General features: G+C 37.5%; 2 protein-coding genes across 3 annotated transcripts in view; one reads left to right on the top strand and one right to left on the bottom strand.

Moving 5' to 3' along the window:
* The first annotated feature begins 553 nt into the window (after positions 1 to 553).
* Positions 554 to 3,715, top strand: ccni2 (cyclin I family, member 2). Its single transcript, XM_015034425.1, has 5 exons — positions 554 to 928; positions 1,921 to 2,077; positions 2,774 to 2,908; positions 3,016 to 3,090; positions 3,180 to 3,715. Exons 2-5 carry the CDS (start codon positions 1,964 to 1,966, stop codon positions 3,507 to 3,509), a joined length of 654 nt encoding a protein of 217 aa, XP_014889911.1. The 5' UTR covers positions 554 to 928; positions 1,921 to 1,963; the 3' UTR covers positions 3,510 to 3,715.
* The window catches only part of septin8a (septin 8a), a 51,942-nt gene continuing 27,441 nt past the window's right edge, over positions 3,127 to 27,627 (bottom strand). Inside the window, exons 5-11 of one of the 2 annotated variants that reach the window (XM_015034422.1) lie at positions 24,372 to 24,533; positions 23,082 to 23,178; positions 17,236 to 17,404; positions 16,951 to 17,083; positions 15,037 to 15,203; positions 4,658 to 6,874; positions 3,127 to 4,227 (exon numbers count right to left, since the gene is read on the bottom strand). In XM_015034422.1, coding sequence (XP_014889908.1) covers positions 6,703 to 6,874; positions 15,037 to 15,203; positions 16,951 to 17,083; positions 17,236 to 17,404; positions 23,082 to 23,178; positions 24,372 to 24,533 — 900 coding nt within the window. In that variant the 3' untranslated portion in view covers positions 3,127 to 4,227; positions 4,658 to 6,702. Of the gene's footprint in view, positions 4,228 to 4,657; positions 6,875 to 11,690; positions 12,740 to 15,036; positions 15,204 to 16,950; positions 17,084 to 17,235; positions 17,405 to 23,081; positions 23,179 to 24,371; positions 24,534 to 27,627 lie in introns of those variants that run through there. The other variant, XM_015034423.1, reaches the window with a different exon arrangement.

Below are 27,627 nucleotides of genomic sequence, written 5' to 3'. Positions count from 1 at the left end.
CCACTTCAGGAAAGCACGATAAATGCAGGCAGATTAACATGCCAGGCTGCAAATAAAATGTAGTTTAATTTTTTAGGAAATATAATTAATTTTACATTAACATATTTAAAAATTACATATATGAAAAAAAATACTGTGGTGGTATATTTTTAGGTGCATCACAGCAACATCTTTGTTTAATGAATAATGAGAAAGGAAACTATCAGCCATCTTCATACTCTTAAGATTAAATAATTTCAGAACTTCAAAAGAAACAGATTATGTGTTTTGCATGTTGTGATATGGTGAAATTGTTGACTTCTTTGTTTCCATGGCTGTGAAAAGGTCATGCCAACCTAAACAATTGCAAATGATTAAGAACAAGTTTTTAGTGTTTGGGTTTTCTGACAGGAAGAACAGCCGCTGCGCGCAGCCTGCGTCACAACAGCGTTTATCCGTAAAACAGCATCTGAACAAACAGCTTCAAAAGAAGCACAGACTGCTGAGATCTTCCATTTCCAGACAAAGCTCGACCATTTTGTGCGTGAAGCCCCGCACGTCTGACCCACTAACACAGATCTGCTCACGAGACGTCATAAGGGGGTGGAGTCTGCAGCGTTCAAAACACAGCTTGTCCCCAATCCTTCCTGATCTTCGCTTCCTGCCTCTTTTGCGCTCTTTTTTTTAAATTTTCCCTTTCTTTATTTGTATCATCTGCTTTGTGAAACTTTATTGCGCTTTTATTCTTTGTTTTTCTTTTGTTATTATAAAGATATAATGCAGCTGCTCTCCGAGATACATTTTGTTCCGAGATTATTTTCCCGAACAGATCCATCTCACTGTTGTTGACTGCTGGTTTGTTGTCTTCGGTGAATATGGATTGATTAAAAAAAATACCGTATAAATGCAACCGCCGTCCAAGACACTGCCTGCTTCTGAAATCAAAGAGGTAAGACTGTCTGAGTGCAACTAAATAACAGGAAACTAAATGCTTTTGTTTGCAGGAGTAACTGTGCAGGAAGTTGCAGCAGCTGCACTTCATTATTCCGCCAGAATTCAGTCGCGTTGTGATGCATTTAAGTTAATTTTGTCCCTTAAATGTGGGTTTTAATGTTGCTTCATCGTTTCATGTCTGCCTGCAGAGTCTGAAAATGGCGTTGTTTTTGAACAAAGTAAGCGCTCATATTATTTCCTGCTGCATACGTTGATGTTTTGAAGAGTTAACAATTTATATTTACACAATTTTTTACAATAATGGAACATATAAATACACAATGATTCTTCCAAAGAGTCAGCTCTCAGTTCTTACGTTTGTAAACTGCATTAAAATCAATGTTTACGTGGAAAGAAAAGTGCAGCTCAGACAATGGATGTAGTAATGCTTTTGGTGTTGTAGAGATTTGCTGGAGGCCAAAAGTACATCAGTTCAATATATAATCAGGTGTTAAATCTTTATAATTTAAATAAAATCGGAAATTATTGTAGTAAATAAATGCATTCATCTATAAAATTATTAAACATTTTAATCAAATTGCACAATAGTTTAATTATACAGACAGCTAAAATAACAAATTCATTAAGTTAAATGAATATGAGTGTTTCTATTTTTCACAAAGTGCAAAGCTCGACTGGTAATTTTACTATTTATTTATTTAATGTGCATATCTAAAAATGATGCTGCCTGTCAGACAGTTGGCTCTGCAGAGCCTCCTGTTTGATTGTAGCAGATTTATTAAATTATTTTTTTTTCATAGAATTTTAGAATATAATTTAATGTAGTAATTCAAATCATTTAAGTATTTCATAAATTATTAATGTTTATATGAAAACTAACACAATTTGAAAATTCATTTCTTGCATTAATTACCGTTGCCATAAAAAATATGACTCTTTATTTAACCATGGACAGGGTTGTGTTCACTGTAAGCAAATGTTTGTCAGGTGTGTGAGCGCTGGGTGCAGGCTGGCCTGTGCTGTGGAGGGGATGAAGAACCCGGTGGTTGCAGAGAGCCGCCGGCTACTCGGCCTGCTGGAGGCTGCTCTGCTCAGAGAGGCTCGTCTGTGGAAGGTCCCGCTCTTCAAAGACGGATGCATTCAGGTGAGCTAATAATTAGGAGGGATTTGGGAAAGATCCAATTGTTTCTGGTTGAGACATGCAAGGAACTGAATTTTAGTTCCAGTCAGCAAGATCAGCCCAAGGATGTTAGGGGCCTTAAGGAGAATGTGACTTGGAGGCCGACGTCCTGTTAGGCTTACTGAACACCAGCCATTACTAGCAGTGTGTTGATACAGATTTAGTTCAGTCAGGAAGATGAATTTGTCAACAATCTCAGCTCAAAAAACTAGTGGATTAAAAATTTAACTGGTGGCAATAAATTACCACATAATTATCAATCTGACATTTTTTGTTGTACATGTACAGCATGGATTTATCAATTTTTAAAGTTTAAAACAATCAAAAATTGTAACAATATAGTATTTAAATAAGCAAACATGAAAACCAGAGGTGGACATGTACAATTTGTGAATAAATGATGAAGTTACAAGTAAAAAAGCCAGCAATTACTATTGTAAGAACTCATTGTTTGGGTGATTTGACTTTGTTTTCTTTCCATTTGCTTTTCAAGAGCATTCCCTTTACTTCTGCTATACCAAGGCTGCACTTTTAGTTTTTTGTTGCCTTTTCTTTTTACTGCATGTGAAAGAATGCATGATATCTGGCCATTGTCATGGCGACCAATCTTTCCCTTCCTGTCAGTTAATGATCAACACTTGTCCTTTCTTTATCTGGCAGGGTGCTGACATCTCCTTGTCCCAACACCAGCAAATGATTGTTTGGATTGGAGAAATGAACCGGCTGTTTCACTTCTGTCCAGAAACTTTTGCACTGGGAGTGTGTGTCCTTAACCGCCTGCTGTCCACTGTCAAGGTAAATGGCTGCAGCCTTGTGTACGGGGTCGTACATTTTGTTTTTGCCCAATTATTTTCACATTTGGCATCAGCTACAGCCAGATGAACACTTTTCTTTTCCCCAAGGCTCAGAGAAAATATCTAAAATGCATCGCTTTTACCTCCCTGGTCCTGGCTGCCAAAATCAACGAGGAAGACGAGGTAGCCTCTTTCATAGACACACAGAAACACTTCACACATTTTCAAAACAATATGTTTATTTGGCTTCTGTTGGTATCTGTTTGCAACAGGTTATTGGTTCTGTTAAAGACCTGGTGGTGCGGAGTGGATGCAACTTTTCGACAGCGGAGATTCTTCGCATGGAGCGGATCATTCTGGACAAGCTGCACTGGGATCTGTACACGGCGACACCGGTCGACTTCATTCACATCGTGAGTTTACAGAACAGCAGATTAATTAACAGTTCTTTTTTTCCCATTAGACCTCAGCATCTCAGTTACTTGTTGTCTTACAGTGAAACACAAGCAGTACAAAAAGCAGACATTGCAAACCATCATGCTTCAAGATTCTCTGTTCCACATTTAAGGGTTGGTCCTGGGTTACATTGTGCATTTATTTAACTGGACTTCATGTGCCTGTGATTAGAATTACAAACTACATTTCTAGTTCTGATTGATATGCAAACTTCAAGTCAGAAAATCTGATGGGAGATTGTTAGATTTCCCATCTTCTGATGAATTATAACTTCAAGTAAAAACGGGTTTTAATTGTATCGGTCGCAAAAGCAAACACTTGTTGGTATAAAAAACCAGCAAATCTGTTTTCTGACACAATAACAGCTTCTTGCAGAAACGGTGTATTCTTTTAATACCAAATAGATGCAGCAAAACAATTTGTTCCAAATTTCAAGAGTGCATTTGCAAGCTACCAACAAAGCATGCATGCTGCGCATTGGGCCAAGGCACTTCTGACTTTTCTGCAGCCATAATGTGGAAACATAAACCCTGTTGCCACCAGATGGCAGGTTGGATGAGCTGATGTTGCCTGGGCTTTCAGACCTCAAGCAGCACAAACACTGCAGTTTACAACATAGTGTGGTTTTACTGAGTTTACTTTTTTAGGTCTACAGCTTGGATCTGTACACCATCATCTAAAAATCATTGCCCAACACAGAACCCACTGATTGAGTTACCAACATACAAACACACCTGGGCCTGCTGCTGTATTCATAAGGCTTTTAAGGTTAAACAGAATTAATCTGAAGATAGTTAACAGTGAGCACAACTTCTTACTTTGAGTTCAAGATAAAGGCAGAGCCTTGCAAAAGTGTCCTTATTACTTGAACTGGTAACACTTTATTTGAAGGGGGGTGAATAAGACTGTCATGACACTGTCATAAACATAACATAACACCTGTCATGAACATGAATAAGCCTTCATGAATATTTGACTGTTGTCATAAAGCTTCATTCGGTAAATTATGACACTTTTAATCTTATGGTTACCTAATTTTTAAAGTGCAATCATTAATACTTTTAGAACAAATTTATATCAGTAATGATTTCTTGGTTAATGTCAAGTTGTCATAACAAAGACATTTTGAATAATGTCAACCTTGTATTAAAAGTGTCATAATTTACCAAATGACGCTTTATGACAACAGTCATAAATATTCATGAAGACTTATTGATGTTCATGACAGGTGTTATGTCATGTTTATGACAGTGTCATGACAGTCTTATTCACCCCCCTTCAAATAAAGTGTTACCCTTGAACTTTATATTGTTTTTCTGGATTGCATGTATTGATCAACAGAATCAATAATTAATAACTAAAGAACTAATAAAAGTACATTTTACACCTAAACTCTCAAACACGTTATTTACATGCAAACCACTATCTAACCCTGAACACCAGCCTCAACATACTGTCTAAACTGTGAAACATAGAGGTGGCAGCATCATGCTGGGTGTGGGCTGCTTTTTTTCTTCAGTGGGGGAAGGGAAATTAAAACTGAATAATACAGGCCAATTCTAGAAAAAAACCAGCTGGAGGCTTCAACAGACCTGAAACTGTGAATAAAACCTAAATTACGGCCAATTCAGTCCAACACTAAATCTATTTGTTCATTTTTAGCTAGACACCAAACCGGCTGGTCTTAGACTGTTTAGCAAAGAAGAACAGGCAGAAATGTCAGATTTGCAAAGTTGGTAGATGCATACTATAGTTACAGCTGTAACTGCAACCCATAAGTTTCCTCCATCTTCACTATTAGACTTTACATTGAAAGTAGTCATTTCCTCATATGCAGTCACATAGAATCCCAATAACATACGTTGAAGTTCAAGTGATATGAATACTTCTGCAAGGCACCTTAAATCACCCAGAGAGTGAAACAGCTTTGAGCCCAATGCTGAATGCTGTATGAACACATGCCAGTTTGTAACCACACTGTGCTACAATGAGATGACTCCTTTTGATAAAAAAATCTTGATTACCATCTTCTGCAAAATCAACCTCGTCATTCCCAGTTAGTTTCAGTCTCATTCTCCAACAGGGAAAACCTGCATTCCTTCAGCACTAACGCTGGATTTGTCTGCAAACTCTCATATTTTTCCATAAAGCCACAAACCGTAAAACCTTTCATCGAGAAGCGGAACCATCTCCCAAACTCCAAACCCCCTCTGTTACATTATCAGGATCTGAATTTGAGTTATTGTGGGTAATACAAAATCCAGGACTTCTAAAATAAAGAGCCATAACATAACAAAACTATAATAAAATAAAGATTTTTTTTCTTTTACTTTAAATAAATATATTTTAAATAACTTTTACTTTAAATATTTCACATCAATACTGTAAACATCTGCCCTGAAGAAATTACTTTGCATTCCCTTTTTAAATACTGAACAGTTATTTTCTTTTATCTACAAAACAGCGATTTGTCACAGACTCTCCACCATGACATGTTGATAGGGATAAATTTACAGAGATTCACAGATTCGCCATTAAAGTTGATGTGCATCTAAATAAAATCAGAGGTCCGTTCAGCTGAATGGTGGATGAATCTTGTAAAGCCAAATCTATCGAAAATGTTTATATTTAATCAGAAATGGAGGATTTTCAGATAGTTCAGCTTCATTTCATTTGGCACGATACTGAATTTACCTCCCAGTGCAACTCCACTTTCTCTTAAAAACATGGCTTATTTCTGCTAGAGACAAACTATAGCACAACATGAATGTATAAGTAAAGGAAAGACAGGATATGAGATAAACAAAAACTCTCTTGTAAACCAAATGAGTTCCAATCCTTTTGCTTGAAAGAAATGTTACCCAAGCTCTTTGTGACTCACTGAGCAAATGGAGAATTTTCTTTTTACACTATGATCCCAACAAGGTTAGGTTTTATACTGTCTGCACACAATCGCAAACACAGAGAAGCACTGCACAGACAACACAAAACAAACAGGATGGCCTTGAGACAGAATGGGAGGTTTCTGAAGGGGCGCGGTGAACAGTTTCCGGACTGAACCTCTACAAACAATTTGGGAGGACTACGAAATCCCCAACTGTAAACCGACAGGAGATTTAAGATTAGGCTGACTGGATCAAAGGGTTTTTAAAGTAATAAACAAAATGAGGTGGCAAAAGGACTGAAAGTGGCATAATGCTAACATTTTGGCCTTGTTTCTCCTCGTTGCTCCCAGTTCCATGCCCTCCTCGTCTCCGGCCATCCCCACCTGGCTCCGTCCTTTGGTCTCGGTTCGGACTCCGGGGCGATTGCCGGTGCAATCCCTGTGAAGCCCGGGCATCAGAAGACGCCCCCCTCAGGCTTCCAGGCGGCGTTGTGGACCAGGCAGGTGCAGCACTGTATGGCCTGCCACCAGCTCTGGCAGTTCAAGGGCTCCACGCTGGCCTTGGCCATCATCACTTTGGAGCTGGAGGCGCTCACTCCGGACTGGTTCTCTGTCTTCACCGACCTACTGAAAAAAGCGCAGGTAAGAGAGCAGCTGAGGCCCACTGGGAGATTAATCCATGGTGTAAATCGTTGCCGCTCTCGGGAATGTGTTTAAATATTGAGCTGAGTTTCAGAAAAACTTGATTAAATTATAAAATAATTAATAGTGCAGAATCTGACACTTCAATTTGTAGGAAATTCAGTGTTTTAGAAACACTTTAGCTTTATTTTTTATTGAAGTTAAGGAAATGGAGCGCCCTCTATTTAATTTAATGACAATTGTCTTTACTTTGTAGAGTGCCACAGCAGTAGATTTGGGACAATTTAGCCAAGTTGCTATTTTCTTGCTTTATCTTTTAAAGATTAACACATATTTACGTCATTTGACATCATGTTCACCTGTCTTTCCCATTTTAAAGGAAGGGAAGGATAAGAGAAATTGGCATCATTTACGTCATACGTGCTGTGAAAGACTTGGTAGAAAATTCAATGTAGATGTTTTGTTTCCATCATAATAAAATCTAAAGGCTGGATTTTTCTAAAACATTTTTATAAAATTATGCTATTAGAATAAAAGCCATTTTTGCACATCATTACCACAGGTGCTAATAATAGCAGATGGTTCTGCCATTGGGGCCGTACAATAAATCCCAAATGTATCGTAATCGCAATATTAATATTGCAAAGAACTGTTTGGAGTGAAATTATTTAATGCACTGCAAGTGCGTTTTTAATGTCGAGCCAGTTAAACAGTCTCATGTCAGTGGATGCTGAAACTGGTTACAAAAGACATTGTCCAAAATGCCAAAGGCCCCAGAGTGCAGGAATCACATGTAATGAAAGGAAAAGAAAAACGGACCCGTACGTCACGCCTTTTATCGCAATATTTAACAGTATTGTTGTCAAATAATGTGCAGGTCTGCTGCTCATCTTTTATAAGGAGGCACAATTTGGTGCATCCAGATGGAAGAGATGTTCTTTCCTGTTTAAAAAACAACAAAACAAAATGAAATATATGGTTAAAACAGCCTCCTCTGCAGCTCCACCCTCTGTAATTAACCCAGAAAAATAGTTAAGTTTATTAAATGGAGGCATAGAAGCCTAGTATTTTATTTCTTTGAAGCCAATTAAATTATTGAAAAATAAAAACCCACGCATGATGCCGCTTAGAAATCACCTCCGAGCCGTCATTCAACCTGATCCAGTCGTGTTGCTCCTCCCAGGTTGACAGTGCCGAGTTCATCCACTGCAAAGAGATTGTAGACGAGTTTCTACACAGCATGGAGTTCTCTCTGCCCGCCAACGCTGTGTACATCCTGGACAGCTCCCAGATCCAGGAGAAGCAGCAGCAGCAGGTCTGGAGCCCCTCGCAGCGCCACACGGCGGCCAGAAGTGGGCGTGGCGCCAGTGAGCAAGCGGATTTGGATGACTACTATGACGGTTTCAGGCGTTTGTATAACGAGGAGAGTGATATCGAGGAGATGTTTGAATTTGAGCAGAAAGGTGTGTCTCCCTGCCCGCCGCTGCACCCTGCTGGCAACTAGCAGGACATCAGTCACAATCCAGCTTTTAATAGGCTTCATGATTCCAGAGGTTATTGATTTACAAGCTATTTAGTTTTAGCTCCTCTTCTGCTTTTATGTTCAGCCACATTGAATGTGGATTCGGGTACCAGCTCACTCTTATTTTGCTGTGACAACTAAGGAGAATTTAATAAGCTCAACTGTAAAGAAACGGAAATGTTTCTCTTCAGAGAGGTTTGTTTTTGCTCATCAGCTGAACTGTTTCAATACGTTAGATGTAAGGAGTTTTATTTTCAGTTTTGTCTTAATCCTGTTTAGGTTTTTAATGTGAGGTATCTTGGTGCTCAGGTTTCTCTCCAGAGCCACGAAGCACTTTAAGATAAAGTTAAACTTTTTGCAAGTATATTTTTCCAGCCTTAGTTTTGTGTATATATAAAACTTACTTGTTCTTAACATGTTTTATTTACCTTATTTACAAACGCAACCTTTTGCTCATAAGCTTTACTTTGTTTTACTAAATTATGCAAAAAATTTTTTAGTATTTTATGCTGCAACATGCATTTCCTTCATGTAACTGTTATTGCATATCAAATATGAGCACCTTTTGGGAGATTAGTTCAACACTAGATTGACAAAAGGGGATTAATCTTATGGTATTTTATTTTCAGTATTTTGTAAGTGCATTCAGTGTGAGAGCACAAGTAATGCGAGACTGAAGTTTGGGATCAAGGCGACATGTTTTGATTTAATCAGGCAGAGATTAGCCAGTGCCATGAGCTTTACTTTATCAAAGTATGATGAAAAATGCAGCCATTTGAGCAACATCTTATGTTTCTGAATGCACATCGTGTCTCCACTGCCAAAGCTCTGAAGCTCAAAGACACTGAATACTCACAGCAATAATGTCTGCAATGTGAACTAATTTCTGTTTTCTAAACCTTAAAGATGTTTCATATTTTTATTTGTGTGCTAAGGCAGCTATATCATACAGTTTTTTTGTTTTTTTTTTTACCACAAATAAACTACAACTTAAAAATTAGAAGGGTCAAATGTTTGGTTTGTCGATCTCAAAGAATGGAAGTGGGTTGAAAGGGCTTACATGCTAGCACCATCGTATAAATCTGAAGAAAATCAAACTCAATTGATTCCTCCCAGCCGGTGTTCAGGAATGGAATGGTCCTATTTAAAGTAATATAACTAATGGTACAGTTATGGTGTAATTTATGATTAATATTTAGTCAGTTTCTTAATACTTAAGAGTTTGGCAATTCCTCAATGGGGGATTTCACTCCATTTTTCTATAAATGTTTCCATTCTGAACTAGTTTTTGTTTTCATCAGCAAATTGAAATAAAAATGTTAGCTTCTATGCTATGAGACAGAAAAAGTGACATTGGATTCCAGATATCAGCTTTTTCCAAGTTCACTTATAAGCTAGCATTAGAACTGCAGCACAGCTGGCTGCTGCAGGAAGTTAAAGTAGCAGGTTCAGAGTAGTGATGGTTTTTGCACGAATGACACTTTTAATCTTCAACAATTGCAAATTTACTGACTTTATCTAATGGACTTTATCTAATTCCAAAGTTTAAATGTTCTTCAGAAATTTTAAATAGTTTAAATTATTTAATTTCAGGGCTGACCAGTTTAAGTAAATTAAACTTTCAAACTGGAGATGATCAAAATGAGTCCAACAAAACACTGTCAAACTGTCAGCCCTTTACAGCAGAATAGGAATGTATAAATCAGAGCTCTGTGTGTACAGCCATATTAAATTACAATACTCTGTAATAAAAAAGACTGGCTGCACTAGTGAATAGACATACAGTAAGTGATAAACTATTTAAGGCCAAACCTATTTTTTTTTTCCTGCTTCTCCTTTTTACTGACCAAATGCTGCTTTAAAAGTTATTGGATTGATTATGAACTGGGGTTTAGCCACCAGCCCCCATGACTGTTATAATAAAAATCAAAAAAGTTCTTATGATTCCCTTTACAATAAGTTTAAAAAAAACAGTCCTTTACAAAGTAATCAGAAAGTTTAAAAAGTTTTAGAGCTTTTCTTAAGGTATTTAATTTTTTTTTTCCTTAAGGTATTTTATCAAGTTAATTGTCTGAAACACGTAGATGTGGCTTCACCTGGGATTAACTTTCCATTTTGCAGTGAACCATGAAACGCGTCATGGCAGCAGAAAGCAGCAGCTGCTGTATAACGTCAGTGATTATCACTCAGCTTTGTTAGCACAGTGTCCTGGTGCTTTAAAGGACACGACGTAGAGCTGCGAACATATTGTGCTGCTGGAAGAGATCCAGTCAGCCCTGCAGGTGGTGCACAGAATAATAATAGACTTGGTAAGGGATTCGCATAAACAGAGAATCTGTATTACTGTGGTGCGACTTCCTCAGTCTGTTTTAAAGAATTACTGAAGTACTCCAGGTGGAGACACAGAGCGAATCAGAGATATCCCAGAGTTTCTAAAACTGAAAAAGATCTTCACACAAAATCAAGCACTTAAAAATTGGTTTTACAGATCATGCTGATAAAAATGAATAGCAAGGCACATTTTTATTCCTAATGGGAGAGGATCTTGAAACTGCAGAATAGTTTTGCAGTCAACGAGACAAATGGTGGTGGAAGCACCATGCCTAAAAGCACAAGGAAACTGGGCAGGATTTATGGGAACACAGAAGTAAAAACCTTCTAGTCTTAAAATGGGGTAAAGGTTCACCATTTAGCAGGACAAAGTCCTTAAATATACCCTGGAGCAACAAGAGACTATTTAATTCAAAGCACATTAATGTCCAGTTAAAGTTCAAGCTACAATGTAATAGAGAATCTGTGGCAAGATCTTAAAATTGATGTTCACAAAATGAGCTAGAGCTACTTTGCAAAGAATGGGCAAAAGTGTCATTCTTTAGATGTGCAACGCTGACAGAAACCTACAGATGGTTTTACAAATTGAATACAAATGCATGCCATGTATTTCAGACTTATCTGAAAAAACCATTATAAATGTAGAACATACAGTGAAATAAGTGACAAAACACACTCAGTTTGTCAAGGCACTGTACTTCTCCTTTTCACTACTGCACTCCACCTTTAGCAAACAGAGAAACCACAGAGTCTAACACAGTGTTGACTTAGAAACAGCAACACACTGAGCAAACAGTGCAGCTGCTTCAGTTCCAAATCGCCTCCATCTGACAGCTGTTTAGGCTGCAGACACGATGAGTGCGTCTTTACCTGCCCGTGTTTCACCACCGTCCTCATCTCCCAGGAGCAAAAGCAGACAAACAAATCAGAGCACAGAGAGGCTTCACATTTCGGAGGGAGGGTTTGCATTTATTTGCATCAACAGACAGTAAATACAGCTGCTCTCTTCTCCATGTCTGAGCGTAAACTCTCCTACAGCGAGTTGAGGCTTAAATGTTTACTGGCTTCATAGTCGTGATTCCACTGGCGTAACAAAATGATCACGCAAGGTTTACAATATAGTTAAGTCACTCACAAATAATGTACACCCTCTTATGGGCTTCTTACATCAGATTCATTAATCATATTAAAAATTAGTACACATTTGCATATTACTGGAAGCTTGGTAAGCTCGAGAAAATATTCACATACATTAACTGACTTACAGCATTAGAATATTGCATAGATTTTAAGACGTAGGACTACATGTTGTCAGTACCTCTAAATGCAGGTACTCAGTTATTGCTTGACACGCTAAGATTTTAATGTATTATTCACTAATGAGGGACTGATTATACTAAACTAATTCCTCAGGGTTACAAAAAGACAAATTACCTCTGAATATTTTAAATGGCTCATACATTTTTTAAAAAGTTGAGGACCTTTTAATCTTCGATTTGAACGTCAGGCCTATAAAAACTGGGTGTCCCTTATATTTTATATTTTCTTTAAATACATATTTTGCCCATATTTCCAAAATTGTAGTACCACGAAATGACAATGCTTGACAAGATTTAATCAGTTTGGATGGCTAATGAGGAAAGAAAAGATACAGAAAATATTTAAAACAACAAAGAAATTAAAATAAACAGATATTTATTTAAAAAAAAAGTCCAAAGATCACATAGAAAGATCCTGAATCAATGAGATGGCCACTGATGGACGTGAATATTTCTCTCTCTCACCATCTTTCACTCTTTTTCTCTCCTGTGGCTTCACCATCATCATCATCCTCAGTGTCTTTGGTCCATGTGCACAATGTCAAGATGGAATGTCAAAACAAGACAAAGAAAAACAAACAAACAAACAAAAAAAAACACAGATGTGGTCGTTGCTATGGTGATGGAGGACAAATCCATGGTCGTGTGTGGATGGGTGTGCTGCGCCTCAAAAATTAACTGAAAAACAATGAAACAATAAAGAAAATAAAGTGAATCAATGGCTGACTGGGTTGTTGAAATTTTAAATAAAAACAGTGAAAAATAGAAGTTGGAGCAAAATAAAAATAAAAATCAAGCGTTAGTGATAGGGGGTAAAATAAATAAAGCTCGCCTGTTCAATCACCTCTGTTATAAAATGCCACATTTAATTTGAGGAATTTAATCTGAGAAGATTAGGAAGAACTTTAACAAATCCACAAAATGGAAGACTGGCTTGTTTCATAAGGCCACAGACAGTGTGCATGAGCAGCCACAAGAGGGAGCCACTTCTCTACTTTTAAACTTTCACAATTCAAACCACACAGAAACGAATAATAACCAGCTGAAGAAAAAGTAGCTAAAAAGTAGCTTTAGTTGAAACTTGTTAATTCTCGAAACAATTACCCAAATTTATTTGCAAGACAAACATCCTGCAACTTTCTGTTAATGGAGATATTCACTAAAATATGCGAAACGGTGAGAAGTTGACAAAAAACCCACTGATTTCATGTGTTTTTATACACTTTGTTAATTCAGTTTGTGCATGGACACTTTCAAATGAACACTTATGAGCGGGGTTAATGTTTTAAAACTTTGGATTGTTTTTTACGTGAGGAACTTGAACTGAGCACAGCTCTCCCTGAAGCCATTAAACAGGAAGTGAAAGAAAGATGAGGTTTGTGGGCACACACAATTTAAGCTGTTAAGTACAAATGTTACCTTTTCTGCTGCAACCTGTTATTGATAACTGGGCTCCTCTCCCTTTAAACATAATCAGAACCAAAGACTTATGCCTCAGCAATCAAAAATTATAAATGAATATCTCAATCTCTTCTCTGTCTACAGCAAATCAAATCTGTCACTTTTGACTTTTCTTACTATAATATAGCCAAGTAAAGTCAAAATACCAGCAGAGATGTCGCAACGGATTATTTCATCAGCCGACAAATTCAGAATTTTGATCAACATCTTTGTAGAGGCTTTAAAAGCGACTAATTAAAATCATAGTGTAAATAGGCAAAATTATCCAGTTTCAAACTTAAGTTACTTTCTCAATTAGAGCATAAACATATGGAAATGAAAACATCTTTACTGAGTATTCGGCTACATAAAACTGCAGTTGATGTGATTAAAAAGGTTAACAGGGTGGAAATGCTTTGCAGTGACAATCAGTATAATTAATGCTTCCCATTAATTAACATGAACTACTGGTAGCTCATCTTAAGTGTAAATTTAGTGGAAATATTTCACTGGAACTATAAACATGAAGCTATAATTGGTCCTTGATTTGGGTAAATTTGGGGAGGGTGGGGGGAAAGAAGCCTTTTTCTGGAAGCAGGCACTTTTAAGCAACACATTTTGTGCGAACAAGTGGAAAAACTGAACAGACCAGGAAAGGCCTGGATTAAATTTAATAATATGTGTTTAAATTTTCAAGATTCCTTGATTATGATTATGGAAATAGATGAGTAATACAAAATTCAATAATGGAGCTTCTTCATAGACGGGTCACTGCTGATGTCTGACACGTTTTGGTCTTCTGAGAGCAACATCTCACAATTTATTATATTTTATATATTTATTTAGTGAGTTGTATGCAGCTCTCTGAAAAAAATCACTTATGAGACTGATTGATTTGTGTTTACTATATAATGTTACTTTAAATCCACTTTACAATAGTTATTGTTGTGAGTGTGAACTGAAAGTAGTTTGAAATAAAAATGTGCGGCACTTGAACTGCACTAGCACATCTGTAATTTGAACAAGTGTAGCTGTTTCTTGGCTAAACACTGCATCAGTTTTCAGAGCTTTTTGCTGCCTGAGGGCGCGCCGACTGCCTCCACCCCGAGTATCCTGAATAATTAGAGCGAAACGAAAGGAAAGAGTGAAAGCACAGGAAACGTTCAACTTGGGAAGAAAAAAAAGGGAAGACGTTTCCTTCACACTTGCCAGGTCCTTAAAAAAACGCTAAAGTGCTTTATGTTTTGGAGATGATTCCACAACAGCAGAGCTCACTCCTTCACAAAGTCATTAATGAAAGGGTTTGCTGCTGGACATGGCAGAATGTGCACTTCCTGCTTCGAAGTAAGAGTTAAACAGCAAAATAAGAAAGAAAAACTGCAGCACATCTACCAGCGGACAGCGTTTCAACTCTGAGGCACACAATGGAAGGAAGAAGAGTTGCTGAAAGAAATTAGGAGGCTTGGAAAACGAAGCGTCCTGTTATTAGAAGAAGAATACAGGAAGTGGGTGATTAAGAGGAAGGACTGCCTTACTTTTTCTTGTCCTTGTCTTTCTTGAGGGGTTGAGATGAGAGCGTCTCACATGCCACCTTCCTCCTGTTGAAGGCATTCATCTCGTCCTCCAGCTCCTTCCGCTTCTCCTCCACCTTCCTCTTCTCATCCTGGTGCATCCGCTTCAGCTGCTCAAACTTTTCATGGAGCTGAGCCGAAACAAAAACAAAAGCTTGCATTTGTATGTGTCATGGCTACATTTAATATTCAAATGTGGATCACAAGTTTATGTGAAATAAAACCTTTTAAGTTAAAGGTGAAAGAAATTGCAACCAAATTTTTTGTGTCTCTAAAAAAGTTTCAGATTTCTGTTCTCGTTTCTTGTTTTATTGTAGATTCAGCAACTGCAACTTCTCTCTCACTGTTGTGGAGGAAGTTAATGTGCTAAAAAATATTAAAACTAAACTAGACAAAGCTTTACCCCACACAGGTAACTGTTCTGCATTAAACTTCAGTTCTGTATTTAACTCTACATTGGTTCATTCTTCTCCAGCTTCGTATCAAATGTTCTGACTTTTCCAGACTCCAAATTTATTATTATCAAAAGTGATGAATCACTGTGAATTCAGGCTCAATATCTCTGCAGTAGTCAGGCCTTAACATGGATGCTGCCATAACCAGAGAATGACTGGAAGGAATCACCAAATGCATCAAAAAACAGATGAATTAACAACCAGACCAGCATATTGAGAGACCAAAGGATGAATGGATGGATATCTTCAAAAAATAAATAATAAAATTGGAGCCACTATCCACAAAGTACATGCTTTAAATTCATATCTTCTTTTAGTATTTGACAACCCCCTCACTGTGGTGTGCTAATTATCCCACAAGCATCTGATGAGTTCAGCTCCTCTAAAATAAAACTCAGTCCACCAAACCTGTCAGATAACTGTGTGCACATTTTTCTGTTTTTCAGGACACAATAAATGCTTTTTTTCACTCTCATATTACACCAAAACTTTAACAAAATGTTTATGAAGAATACAACATGACATTGAAAACTCTCTGCAAGTTTCTAAATCGACACTCTGCCAAAAGTGATCATATTGTAGACAGAAGTGCAAAAAAGTAATTTTACAAATCATGTTCAGAATAGTGCACTATATAAGCCAAAGCACAAGTAAAATGGCAAACAATATTAGCAAAAAGTAAAGGTATTTCATTTTGGAGATGTTTATCCAAATTTCAAACATCATCTATGGCACCGTAAATACTTCTAGATTTAAATCCACATCTGAAATGAACGGAATGATCTGACCCTAAAAATGTCAACACAGCATTTTGTATAAACGTTCAACTTTATTCTAATACAGCCTGCAGTGTTCAACATCCTGGGAAATTGATGTTACTATAGAACTCTGAAACAATATCCATGAATGAATGTTCATACACCAGCGAGGCCAACGAGCAAAGAACCACGGCTGATTCTATCAAAAGAAAAACCAGAGAAGAGGTGGAGCGTGGAGAAAGGAAAAACTTCTTACAGTTTGTTTCAGATCATGATCTCCGGTTTAAAACAGTAAGGCTGCCTTGGTAGAGGCTGGTGGCAAATGATCACAAAAACTAAACCCAATCCCAACTTCAAAAACATTCGCACCTAAATCAAACTTGTGGATGAGATACTAACTAAAGAATATTTTTATTTCTTAATTGTTAGGAAGTTTGAGCTGAGCTGCCATTACCCAGAACTTTTGCTGTTCTGTCGGTTAACAAGACCAGCTCTGAGTTTTCTTAGCTGTCTTAACTAAAATTTGTCATCATAATCTACATCATGGGATATTATATTTCTATCTTTGCTGCTGGTCGGTGAAAATGGTTAAAACAGGAACTGTCAGATGATTCTAAGGAAAACTGAAGGTCCAGATCATGTGAAGCAACTTATTTCTCACTTACCTCTCGTTCCTTTTCTTTGAGTTCTGCTTCGGTTTCTTTTACTTTGTTTACGAACATTTGCCTCATTTCTTCTTCTTTACGTTGCAGATCCCCTAAGAACTCTTTCCTCTTGGCTTCGTATGTTTCTTGAAGACTGCAGGAATGAAACGAGACAGAAAAGAGTTAAAAATAGAGAAAGTTATTGTTGCCAAACAATAGAGATTGTTTTCTGACGTTGGCATTTGAGCAGTTGTGTGGTTCTGCACTCTGTCCATCCCAGTGGACTGAGTGAGGTTCTCAGTCTACCTAAAGGGCTGGCTGTCTGGGTCTGTGTCTTTAAAGCCCATCTCCTCCAGTTTGCAGCGCCGGTACAGCTCGTAGTGGCGGGCGTGCGTCTGCTCCCTCAGATCCTCCATGTTGACCCGGATCAGCATCTCTCGGAGTTTTACAAAGTCACAGTGGCTCTCGTTCTCAACTAAAAGAGAAAACAAACACACATTATAATTAGATCTGAAATTTGCAGTGTTGCTCACTTTTCAAATCAAATCCCCATAAATCCTCCTCTATATCATCATTACTACAATAAAAATATTTATACTGAACTCGTTCAAACTTTGTTGTGAGAACAATAAACTTTATTAGGTGTTCATCAACTAACAGGCCACGGTTATAATGACTGCTAAGTGGACGGAAGAGGAGAAACGGTTTTCAAACTTTCTGTCAAATAAAAATCTAGAAAGTGTGGGACGCATCTGTGTTTATAGCTGCAGGCTGCTGCATGTCACCATCAGCTTCACACATATAGATACTGAAATTCATGTCTATTCTTTAAAAAAACAACAAAAAGCTCAAGCTGAACTGGCATTAAAACAGATTTTATTCCTAGACATCTTTTTGTTCAACTCCAACCACATTCCCATCAGCTCTGACCAGATTCCCCTCCATGCCTGAGGAAAAACATCCCCACAGCATGATGCTGCCACCGCCAGGTCTCCAAGTGGAGATGGTGTAATATTTTAATATATTTAATTCTTGGAAGCCTACTCCAAAAACTGTTAATGTGATCTTCATAATGTGAAGTAAAAGGTTGATTCTATTCACCATTTAGGATTCTTTTAAAGGCAACAGGCCAAATAAACATTTATTTATAAAACATCTTTTCTATTGGGCAGTCCCCTAACATCTCAGAATTCATTAATATTTATAGCTTTACAAAGAAAGTGGAAAATTTCAGGGAACATAAAATCTTTTATAAAGCACCAAGTTTTGATTTCAAGCCAAAACTAATAACCGTTTAATGTTTAAGTCTTAGTGAGTTGCTCCGAGTCAGATTACTTCAGGAAAACAGCAGGACGTGTTTCCTGACTGACAGACAAAGAGGTGTTTATGCTGCTCTAGGAATCATTTCTGTTCTGCTGAAGCCAAACGATATGAACAGTTCTGGAGAAGTCGCCTCCTTCTGTTAGTTTGAGCTCAGCTTATAAAAAACATGGACACTGTGTGAGAGCAGAGGAACCACATATTAAGTGGCAGAAAGCATTTATTTCAAAAGGAAAATATTTCAGACATTTCATGGAATAAAATTTAATGTTCCCATTTTTGTAAAGGTCCATGAAAAGAATCCCAACAGACCCACAAGGTGGACAAGAAAAAACAACTTCTGAGGTTTTTGGGACCATCAAATGCCTGCTTTTAGCTCCGTAAGTAAGAGGAAAATCTACAAAGCTTTGTTGAATTGAAATCAAACTACAATCCCATCTTTACCCAAGGGGCATGTGCAGACTGAAAGTACATGGACTACACGGGTCATGACCCCACACATGGCAGCGAGGGGGTAGGGGAAGGCGGGTGTTTAAATGCCACAACAGGCTGCAAGACTTTAAAATGCAAAAACCACCATGTGACTTTCAAAGCAGCCTGACTGGTGAAAAATGACAACTCAAACATATCAGCTAAGCAGAATAAAATTTCCATATTAGTCAAGGCAAAAGAGAGCAAATAAACAATCCCAGAAACTCTACATTTATTTTTAAAACATCTTTAAGAAGACGCCTAATAACCCATCAGGAGAAGCGTGGTAAAAAAAAGAAACCAGTGCGTTCAGTTCAGGAGCTGCCTGCTCATTGGGTTCCTAATCTCCTCCCTGTTCTGGCCTCCTGCTGAGAGAAAGCCCAACCCTGTGACTGACGGCAGAGCTCAGCCCGCAGGGAGCAGAGCAAGGAAATCTGCTGACAGCGGAGAGGCTGAATCCTGGTGCCAGCAGGCATCCTGAGGAGAGGCTGGGCTACAATTCACATCGTCTGTCATTTCAACTGTTGGGGTAAAAAAAAATAAAATAAAATCCTGTCCTATTTTTAACCATCGATTTTTAAAATGCAAATAATAATATATTTGATTGCGTTTTGTTTTCATTTGGTCTAATTAATATTCAGTCTGAAAAAGCTGAACAGAGAATCCACACTGCGCCTTCACTAACAAGCTGATAAATGCATGTGATTTTTTTCTCCGCAGTCACAGGAACCAGTGTTGCCCCAGTAACTACATGGAAACGATACAATGAAACGACTACACTTAAATTATGAACGATTCGACCGCTGTGACTCTCAGATTCTGGAGTTACAAATGCCACTTGAGCCAAATTTTTTGGATCATGGAACATTTCAACAATTCAAGTAATCAGAAGTAGGGAAAACTTTTAACTGAGGTGTGTCCTGGTGCAGCAAGCCGCCTGACTGGTCTGATAACAGAAGCTACAAAATACAGGAAATAATCTAATCCTGGCCTTTTAATGATGACTTTAGTGAGGCTCATTTAAACTGGTTGGTTTCCAGGCACAGACTCAGATTTTAAACAGCACTGAGGTTGTAGTGTTACTTGTTTAAAAAAAAAAGATAATAATTGTAATGTGTGTTTGGGAACATTCTGTTGAAACATCCCATTCAGTCCAATTTTTTTACCCATCTGACCAAAGTTTTTATCCAGAACAGATCCTAGTTAGGATGATCAAGAAAAACCTAGAAAGCACCAAATTCAAAGCTGAACTGAACTTAAAACTGCTGGAGCAGAAACCCCAAACCTCAAACCGAGACGACTTTACATCAACACCAAGACAGAGAGTGTTAACTAAGGAATAAAAAATAAATTAAAAAAATATCTACATTTTGACATTTGAATAAAGTTTGCTGCATCAGAGGAGAAAAAGGTTGAGCTGTTTGGATTTAATGAAGAATAGTTTGTAGGCAAAGTTATTATTTGAGCACTACCATTTATTATTATAAAAAGAAGAAGAAGAAGGTCAACAATCCAGTTTATAGTTTACAGGATCTTCCTGAAAGCTACAAAAGCTTCTGGAGCATATTAATGAGGGTCTATATATGTTTGTAATTTAAACTTACACCCCAAATCCTGTTGAACAATCAAGAATAATAGTTCCAGTTTAATAATAAGACTGCACTGGAGAAAGAATGATTTAAAATAATTAGAAACCCAAAACTGAATAAGAAATTTATGATCATCAAAAGTAGACGTTCATTTTTAACCTAATGGTATAAGAGAGTTTATTGGAGTGTTTCTGAATAAATGGGGTTCCGGTGAATCAAGAACATCTAAGTACTCATAATGTTCATGTCATTAAATGCATTTTAAACGTCTATAACCCAAATATCAACTGTCTGACATTCCCAACCCGACAGCATTGCAACATGATGACTGAGAATGAAATGCATTCTTTGCATGCATGTGTTGCTTCCAGACATCCATTTTCACACAAAGCACTTGGAAATGTTTTTGCAGCATAACAAACACTCGACCATCAGGCTTCAGAGCAGAAATACCAGAGCTCTGTCCCATGTCACACAAGTCAGGAAGCACAGAGATAACGGAGCCATGAGATCCTGAGGGAAGACAAGCACACACTCACCGAGCTCCCTACAATTACTCTGTTTTTGTCACAGCACAGTCCTTCCTCTGTCTCTTCAAGGAGATGGAAATTTCTCATGGCTCTTTTCAAGAGGCTACACAACCAATCTATATGACATCTGGCATGAACTAAGGGTTTTCTCTGATGGAGCTCCTCATTTCAGCCAACAGAGAGAAAACAGAGGCCTGCTGTTCTTCACCTCCTGGCTTTACATTCGCCTAAAAATGTGTTCAAAGAATAATAATTAAATAAATGTGATACATTTTTCAGAAAAATACAAAAAAGTGAATCTTATATCACTTTGAATTTAGCCGTTTCATGCTCAGCAGAAATGGATGAATAGTGGCAGAAAAACAAAAATCTAACCTAATTGCTTTCTACAAAGTGTCATTAGCTTCTTAGCTAAACAACTGTTAAAGGCCAAATTAAGGGTAAATAAAAGTTTATTAGCCACCTTTTAACTGAGATTCATACTTTCCAACATCGTAAATGTAGAAAATGTCCAGCTTAAAAGTGAAAGTAGGCCGTTTTCAACTGCTGTTAATCTGTTCCTGAGCTGTTGCTTTGTTGTGACTCCAGAACAAACAAAATCTGTCCCCCAGGAAGAACACAAAAAGCTTCATAAATAACCAGCGAGCATCCTCTGAGGGTTGGAGAATGAGAATGGTCAGAGCATAATGGGAAGAGGGGTTCAGCCAGAGAGAGCAGTAAACCGAGGAGGAGAGGAGGGAGCCAGTTCCTGAGAGGCGCTCCCACATGAGCAGTAACATTCTCACTGTGCATCTCTGTCACGTTATTAAATTAAACTGTTTACCAGCACTGACAAACACTGAGGAATGAGGAGTGGAAGAAGAAAACTCCCAAGAAAGCAGACACTAGAGGTGACATCTCTATAAAAACATGTTCCAGGTAAAAAGCCACAGACACACAGAAAGCCATACAGATCGAAAACTAACAGATACCAGCAAATATTAGCAACTTCATAAAGGAAGCCATTTACCCTTCTGCCCTTTCACTACATTTTCCCACACAGGAAATCACACGTGGAACATTAACAGGGCGAGTAGAAATAAATCGGCCAACAAAGTGTGCAGTTCACACTTTGCCACAGGCAGTTTATCACCGTTGACACAGATATGTGCTCAACTGCAACTAGACACTAAAAAACACACAGCTAAAGCAGAACTCAATGTTAAAGTTGCTTAGTCTTTGAACAAAGACGAAGATATTTTGAAAAATAGACAAATGAACAAGGGATAAAAAAGGAAAATGCTAAGATTATTTAAGTTCCAGTAAGAATCTATTGCTTTACCTTGGCCAAATGTATAAAAAAAGAAAAAGAAAAAGTTTGAGTTTGAGTGTAAACTCAAAAACTTACTTTTAATGTACTTACTAAATCTTAAATTTTGGTTCTGCTTTTACCATGAAAAGACAAGAATGCCACAGCAATATGAGCAAATTAACATTTCACAAATGTAAACCAAGTAAATGGTGACACTCATTCTACATATTACAAAACAGTTGCAAAATGTCTGAACTTATTTCTTTTCAGGACACATGCGAGTCGCTGTTGTCCTAATATTTTACATCCAGTGTTTCACAATATTACCAGTAGCTACAGCATCCTGATCCGTTTATTCAATAATCATATTCTTATTAGAGAATAAAACATTTTCACCAACAAAAAAAACATTTAGTGTGACTAATTTTCTCAGCAAAGAAAATAAAAACTGGTTAATTGTAATCTTAGGAATTCCTATAAATTGCACCTACTGGTGATTCACATCTACTTTAAGGTTGATCAGAATGTTAAACAACTTATGAAATATTTTGAATATAACAATTTGACCTACTCTTTGTAATGGTGAAGACAAAATATTCCTTTAAAGTATTACGTAGTTCATAACTTCATGACTGGAAATAACTACAGGGAAAAGCTACCAAATCTGACCTGACCTGAAATGCACAACCCAAATTTAAACAAAACTAGACAATAAAAATAAATGTTGGTATTGTGAATGTTTTTTGTTTAGTTGTTTTTGGGTGTTTGAGGCATCTAGTCAACTTTTGCTTCAAGAAACTATGAATGAAATGTTAATTAAACTCATTGGTATTTAGACCAACCCTAGTCTGGTACTCCATCCGTATGATCTCCAACAGGACAAGCATTCAGCACAATCCTGTTTGCTTGTGTGAAACAAACACACCCTTCTTGTGACTGAGCAGCTCTTACCTTGCACCACTCCCCAGGGATACTGTCTGGCCCTCACTGTTTTGTTCCCCACTTTGACTTCTTCCACGCTTCCGACCACAGCGAATGGCAGGTGGGCCTGCACAGGCAGAAAGGCCCATAAATGTTAGAAAGATCAAAAGATCCAGCTGCAACCAGAGACATAACCAGGGGGTTCCAACTCGGCCTACATCTTCCATGTTACAATTTTATGCTCCTTGCTCTTCCTCATTTACACCACAGAAATGGTTTTCTGAATGCAACATCTTTTGCATCAGCTTTACTGGAGGTGATAATTTAAACACAAGCCTCTGATGAAGGTATTTTAATTGTTCCTTTAGACACGGCGTCTCTGTGGGACCGACAGCGGGGGGCCGTGTGGAAAACAGACCCAACATGCTTCCTCAACAGTTTGATGGCGAGCTGAAACCAGCTGGGATGAAGCTAAGGGGGACAAGATGGTGGGCGTGGGCACTGATGCAACGGACTATAAATAGATCAGGAGAGTGAGGATAAAACCGCTGAATTAAATGCACTCTCATTTGTGCATCTGAACATAAGTGGGTGAGTGTTGGTAAACTGAAAACATCTCATCATTTAGAAACTAAAATAAAAATGGAAACCTTCCCAGGAAAATCAGTTCCACTAGTTTTATTTCAACACTTTTGCAGTATTACATTGAAATTATTTGTGACTTTTTTTTTCTCATATAGTCATAAAATTATGTTTTTTGGAGTAAAATGATTAGTTTTACTTGCATTATTTTATTATAGAAAGAAAACAACATAGCAGAAATTGTAGTTACCTTTAAAAGATGATAGAAAATATAAGGCTCACGTATCTGTTGAATGATATTTGCAGCTAAATGTGGAAACTGGTGCTCCAGTATGCAGTGCAGCAAAAATATACAGCACAACCCTCAAGTTTCCCAAAGCCTCAGTTCCAAAATATCTAATTTTATCATGGATTTAAGGCAGACATGGCAACTTGGAACACAGGTAAATAAATGAAGGAAAGTAGGAAAAATATTTTTATACAATCCATTTCCTTTTTCTGTATTTATCCTACTACTATTACGCCTACTACTTTTGTGTAAAGAAAAAAAAATACATTCGGATCATAGTAACAACTAATAGCATTTTGCTGTGTCACTCTGCAGATAAATAAATAAAAATATGTTGGCTTGCAAAATGACACCACTAAGGTAACATTTCATGCCAATCTTAAAAGAATCTCTGAATTTGCCAGATGTTACCATCCAACTTCTGTAAAGCAAAACAAAACGTGACTTACGTTCATGGAGGCGTTGATCTCACTAACAGCTTCATCGTCTGTCGGGAACTGATAGATCTGGACACCGTTGCTCACGAGTTCACTCATTATCTTGATTTTGAATTTATGAAGCTCGCTCTTGGAGATTGTGTCCGCTTTGGCAATGATGGGAATTATATTGACCTAAAGAGAGGATGAAAACAACCAAAAGGATAGACTGTGAAAAAGCTGCATCGTAGGAAAGAAAAATAAAAAAATCTCCAAAGCTGAGGGCTAAAAAAAGAGCCATGTTGGAGTCATCAAGCCTCCAGCAAAAGAGGTTATTTGATTACTCTTACACATATTTACCACAGGTGGCAGGAAAGCGAAACAGTAAATAAGTTCAGCTAGAACTGATGGCCATTCATAGAACAAGCTGCCATTATGAAAACAAACTGCATTCCTTGCAGAATCAGCAACAGATGTGCAGAAATAAATATAATTTGTCTGCATTCCTCCATACAGCTGCTTTGCTGAAAATCTATCTGGGATGATGTGAAAACTCCCACAGATCCACTCAAATCAATCCCACAGTGAGCCTCTGAGCAAAAGCTAGCTCTCATTAGGAGTCAAATTACAATCTCATCACACTTTGCTGGATCATTAATTTGCAGCTGGGCACCCCAGCATCATGTTCTCACACTTACTTAACAAACCGTGTTCTCTAATCGCTACCCAGGACTGATAACGGGGTTGTACGTCTCCTGAAGGAGATTGGGAGGACATGTAGGCCAAGGAAGGAGCGGACAGTGACGTTTGTTCACTTCCCACAGCCGGGTTTTCCCAGCTGACCAGAAAGCCAAAATAGCTCTGCTTGCTGTGAACAACCAGGACCACCAGCTGTAAATACATTTCAGTTCACATGTAGGAAAAATCACTAGAAAAACAGCCGTGGATGCAGTTTGAGACACTTTGCGTTTTATTCAATGACAAGTGACGCTTTCGATTTTGACCTCCCTAAACCAGCAGAATATTAATGGCAGCACACTGAACCTTTAGTGGACAAAAATACTGAACAAGCAACGTGGGGAAATATTAGTAATAGTTTTAGAGGATATGCTATTCGTTATTTAATTCTTGGTATTGTTATGAACTTATTTAATGGACCTTTTTAACTAATTTTCAATGGGAACCATCCAAAGCAGCTTAATACCTAGAAAATAATTCTTTATATATTACATGTAATGTTTTAGCTACTAAAATACATTAATTATTTATCCACTCAAGTTCAATAAGTGTAATTTAGTTCTAAACATAATGAAGTTGATTCAGGAAACAAGTCATAAAAGCATAAAACAACTAATTATAATTCACTCAATTGAGACTGTAATATAATCAAATATAGAAAAAAATCTTGAATTGAATACTTCATTAAAAGTCTTGATCTTTTTTAACAGTCTGTACAATGTCATATCAAATTATGTTATATATAAGATCATAATTTTTTCTGCTTATGTAACAAGTTTGACATGAAAATTTAAAGAAAAAAAGTTTGATACGTTTTCTTTTTCCCACCTGTCACATGAATACATGGCAGACAAATATATATATGCACACACACACATACACACACACAGATCAATTCTCTTTAGTTTTCAAGATTAAACTTTATCTGACACAGTATGGAATGTAATTTATTTTACCATCAAGTTATTCTGCACTGTCAAAAAAACTAAATTTTACCAAATCTCCTGTTTTAAGTTAAATGATAAAATAAAAGCAGGTTGGAATCAGTGAAGTACATCTAGCAAAGGTAATCCATATCAAGAGCAATGCAAAATTATACAAAATACGTGAACAAAAGCAACAAAGCTAACCATTTCATGTTTTATGTCCTCAACTGACATCAACATGATAATATTACAGCCCGTCAGAGCGACAGTGACCTAAACAAAGGTGCTCAGTGTGTTGCATCACCTGCTAGCAGATAAATCTTGTAAACATGTAGAGGCGAGAGCAGCAGGATGGATAGGAGTATGGATGGTGTATGTAATGTCTCTGACCGCTGTGCTCATGAATTTGAAAATATAAATACATTGAGACATTACCTCCCATTTTAATCATTTTCAGGGCAAAAGCTGGTCACAAACATAAGTCGGAGCTTTAATTTTTAAAAACACAATCAGCCAAGAATAAAGCACTGAGGCTTCAAACTGTAAACAGCTCACCAGTTTTAACTTGAAAATCTAGAAAACTTTAGCTCAGGTAAATGACATCCTCTTTTCACAAAAGCAGGTAGAGACTTGGCTGTGATTATTTGGATTGTGTCAGTAGACAGCTGGCAAATGTCATGTGCCAGGATTTGATCGTCCTATTGGCTGCTAAACAGCTCTGAAGCTCAGTGGTCAGCTCAACTGACTCACCATGAGTTCTGATATTTCTTCCCTTTATTCTTCCCTTTATCTGAAGTGTGAACAGGTTTAGTCTTAGCTCAAAATTGTAGCCTGGCTTCCCTTTTCAAGGCTTTAACATCGGCCAAAGTTTTGTGAATTGGGTTAAGTCATAATAAATAAAAAACCTAAACTAATTCTGAAGTTATCTTTTGAACCATTCATTTTATATGTTTTCCCTAAACACAATCCAGTTTCTGTTCCTTGAGAGTGAGTCTTGGCTAAGCTGGCAGTCAGTGCTATGAATAGTATCGGCAGGTATTTGGCAGGCATGAATCGAAGGTTGGCAGAGGTAAAGGCAGCAGGTTCTAGTTACACGAGCTCCATCTGTTTATTCAGGATTTATTATTTGTGCACCAGCAAAAAAACCAACGGCTCAAAGACTGCCTCAGTCATTCGTGCAGCAGAGCCGTCAGTAGCCATAACAAAGAAACACTGTGGGGGTGGCAAGCAAACCATCTCAGAGCAAGACGCTGTGCATCAAATTGATGATGCAACAAATGTTTGATTACTGAAACCGTCTTATGACTTTATGTTAATCATATAAAACTACAAAAACTTTGTCTTCAAACCATTAAAAATAGCTTTAATGCATTGCAGTCATTTAATGAACTTTTATACATTTTTTTTGTCTCCATCTGTCCTATTACTTTTTAAAAGATTTTCATGATATACACCCCATTAATTAATTATGCTATTGCAGAGGTTCCCAAACTGTGGGGGGCGCCATGTCATTGCAGGGGGGGCGCGGGAAGCCGTCTGGATGAAAAAAAAAAAAAAAAAAAAAAAACCTGTATGCGCTGGGTTTTTCCCTTAAAATGGCCAACTCCTTTTTTTTCCTTTTTCAA

Source organism: Poecilia latipinna, unplaced genomic scaffold (genome assembly GCF_001443285.1).
Source record: "Poecilia latipinna isolate Pla-1442-1.1 unplaced genomic scaffold, P_latipinna-1.0 Scaffold298, whole genome shotgun sequence".
NCBI classification, from domain to species: domain Eukaryota; kingdom Metazoa; phylum Chordata; class Actinopteri; order Cyprinodontiformes; family Poeciliidae; genus Poecilia; species Poecilia latipinna.
This window is presented reverse-complemented; position numbering and strand designations above follow the sequence as displayed.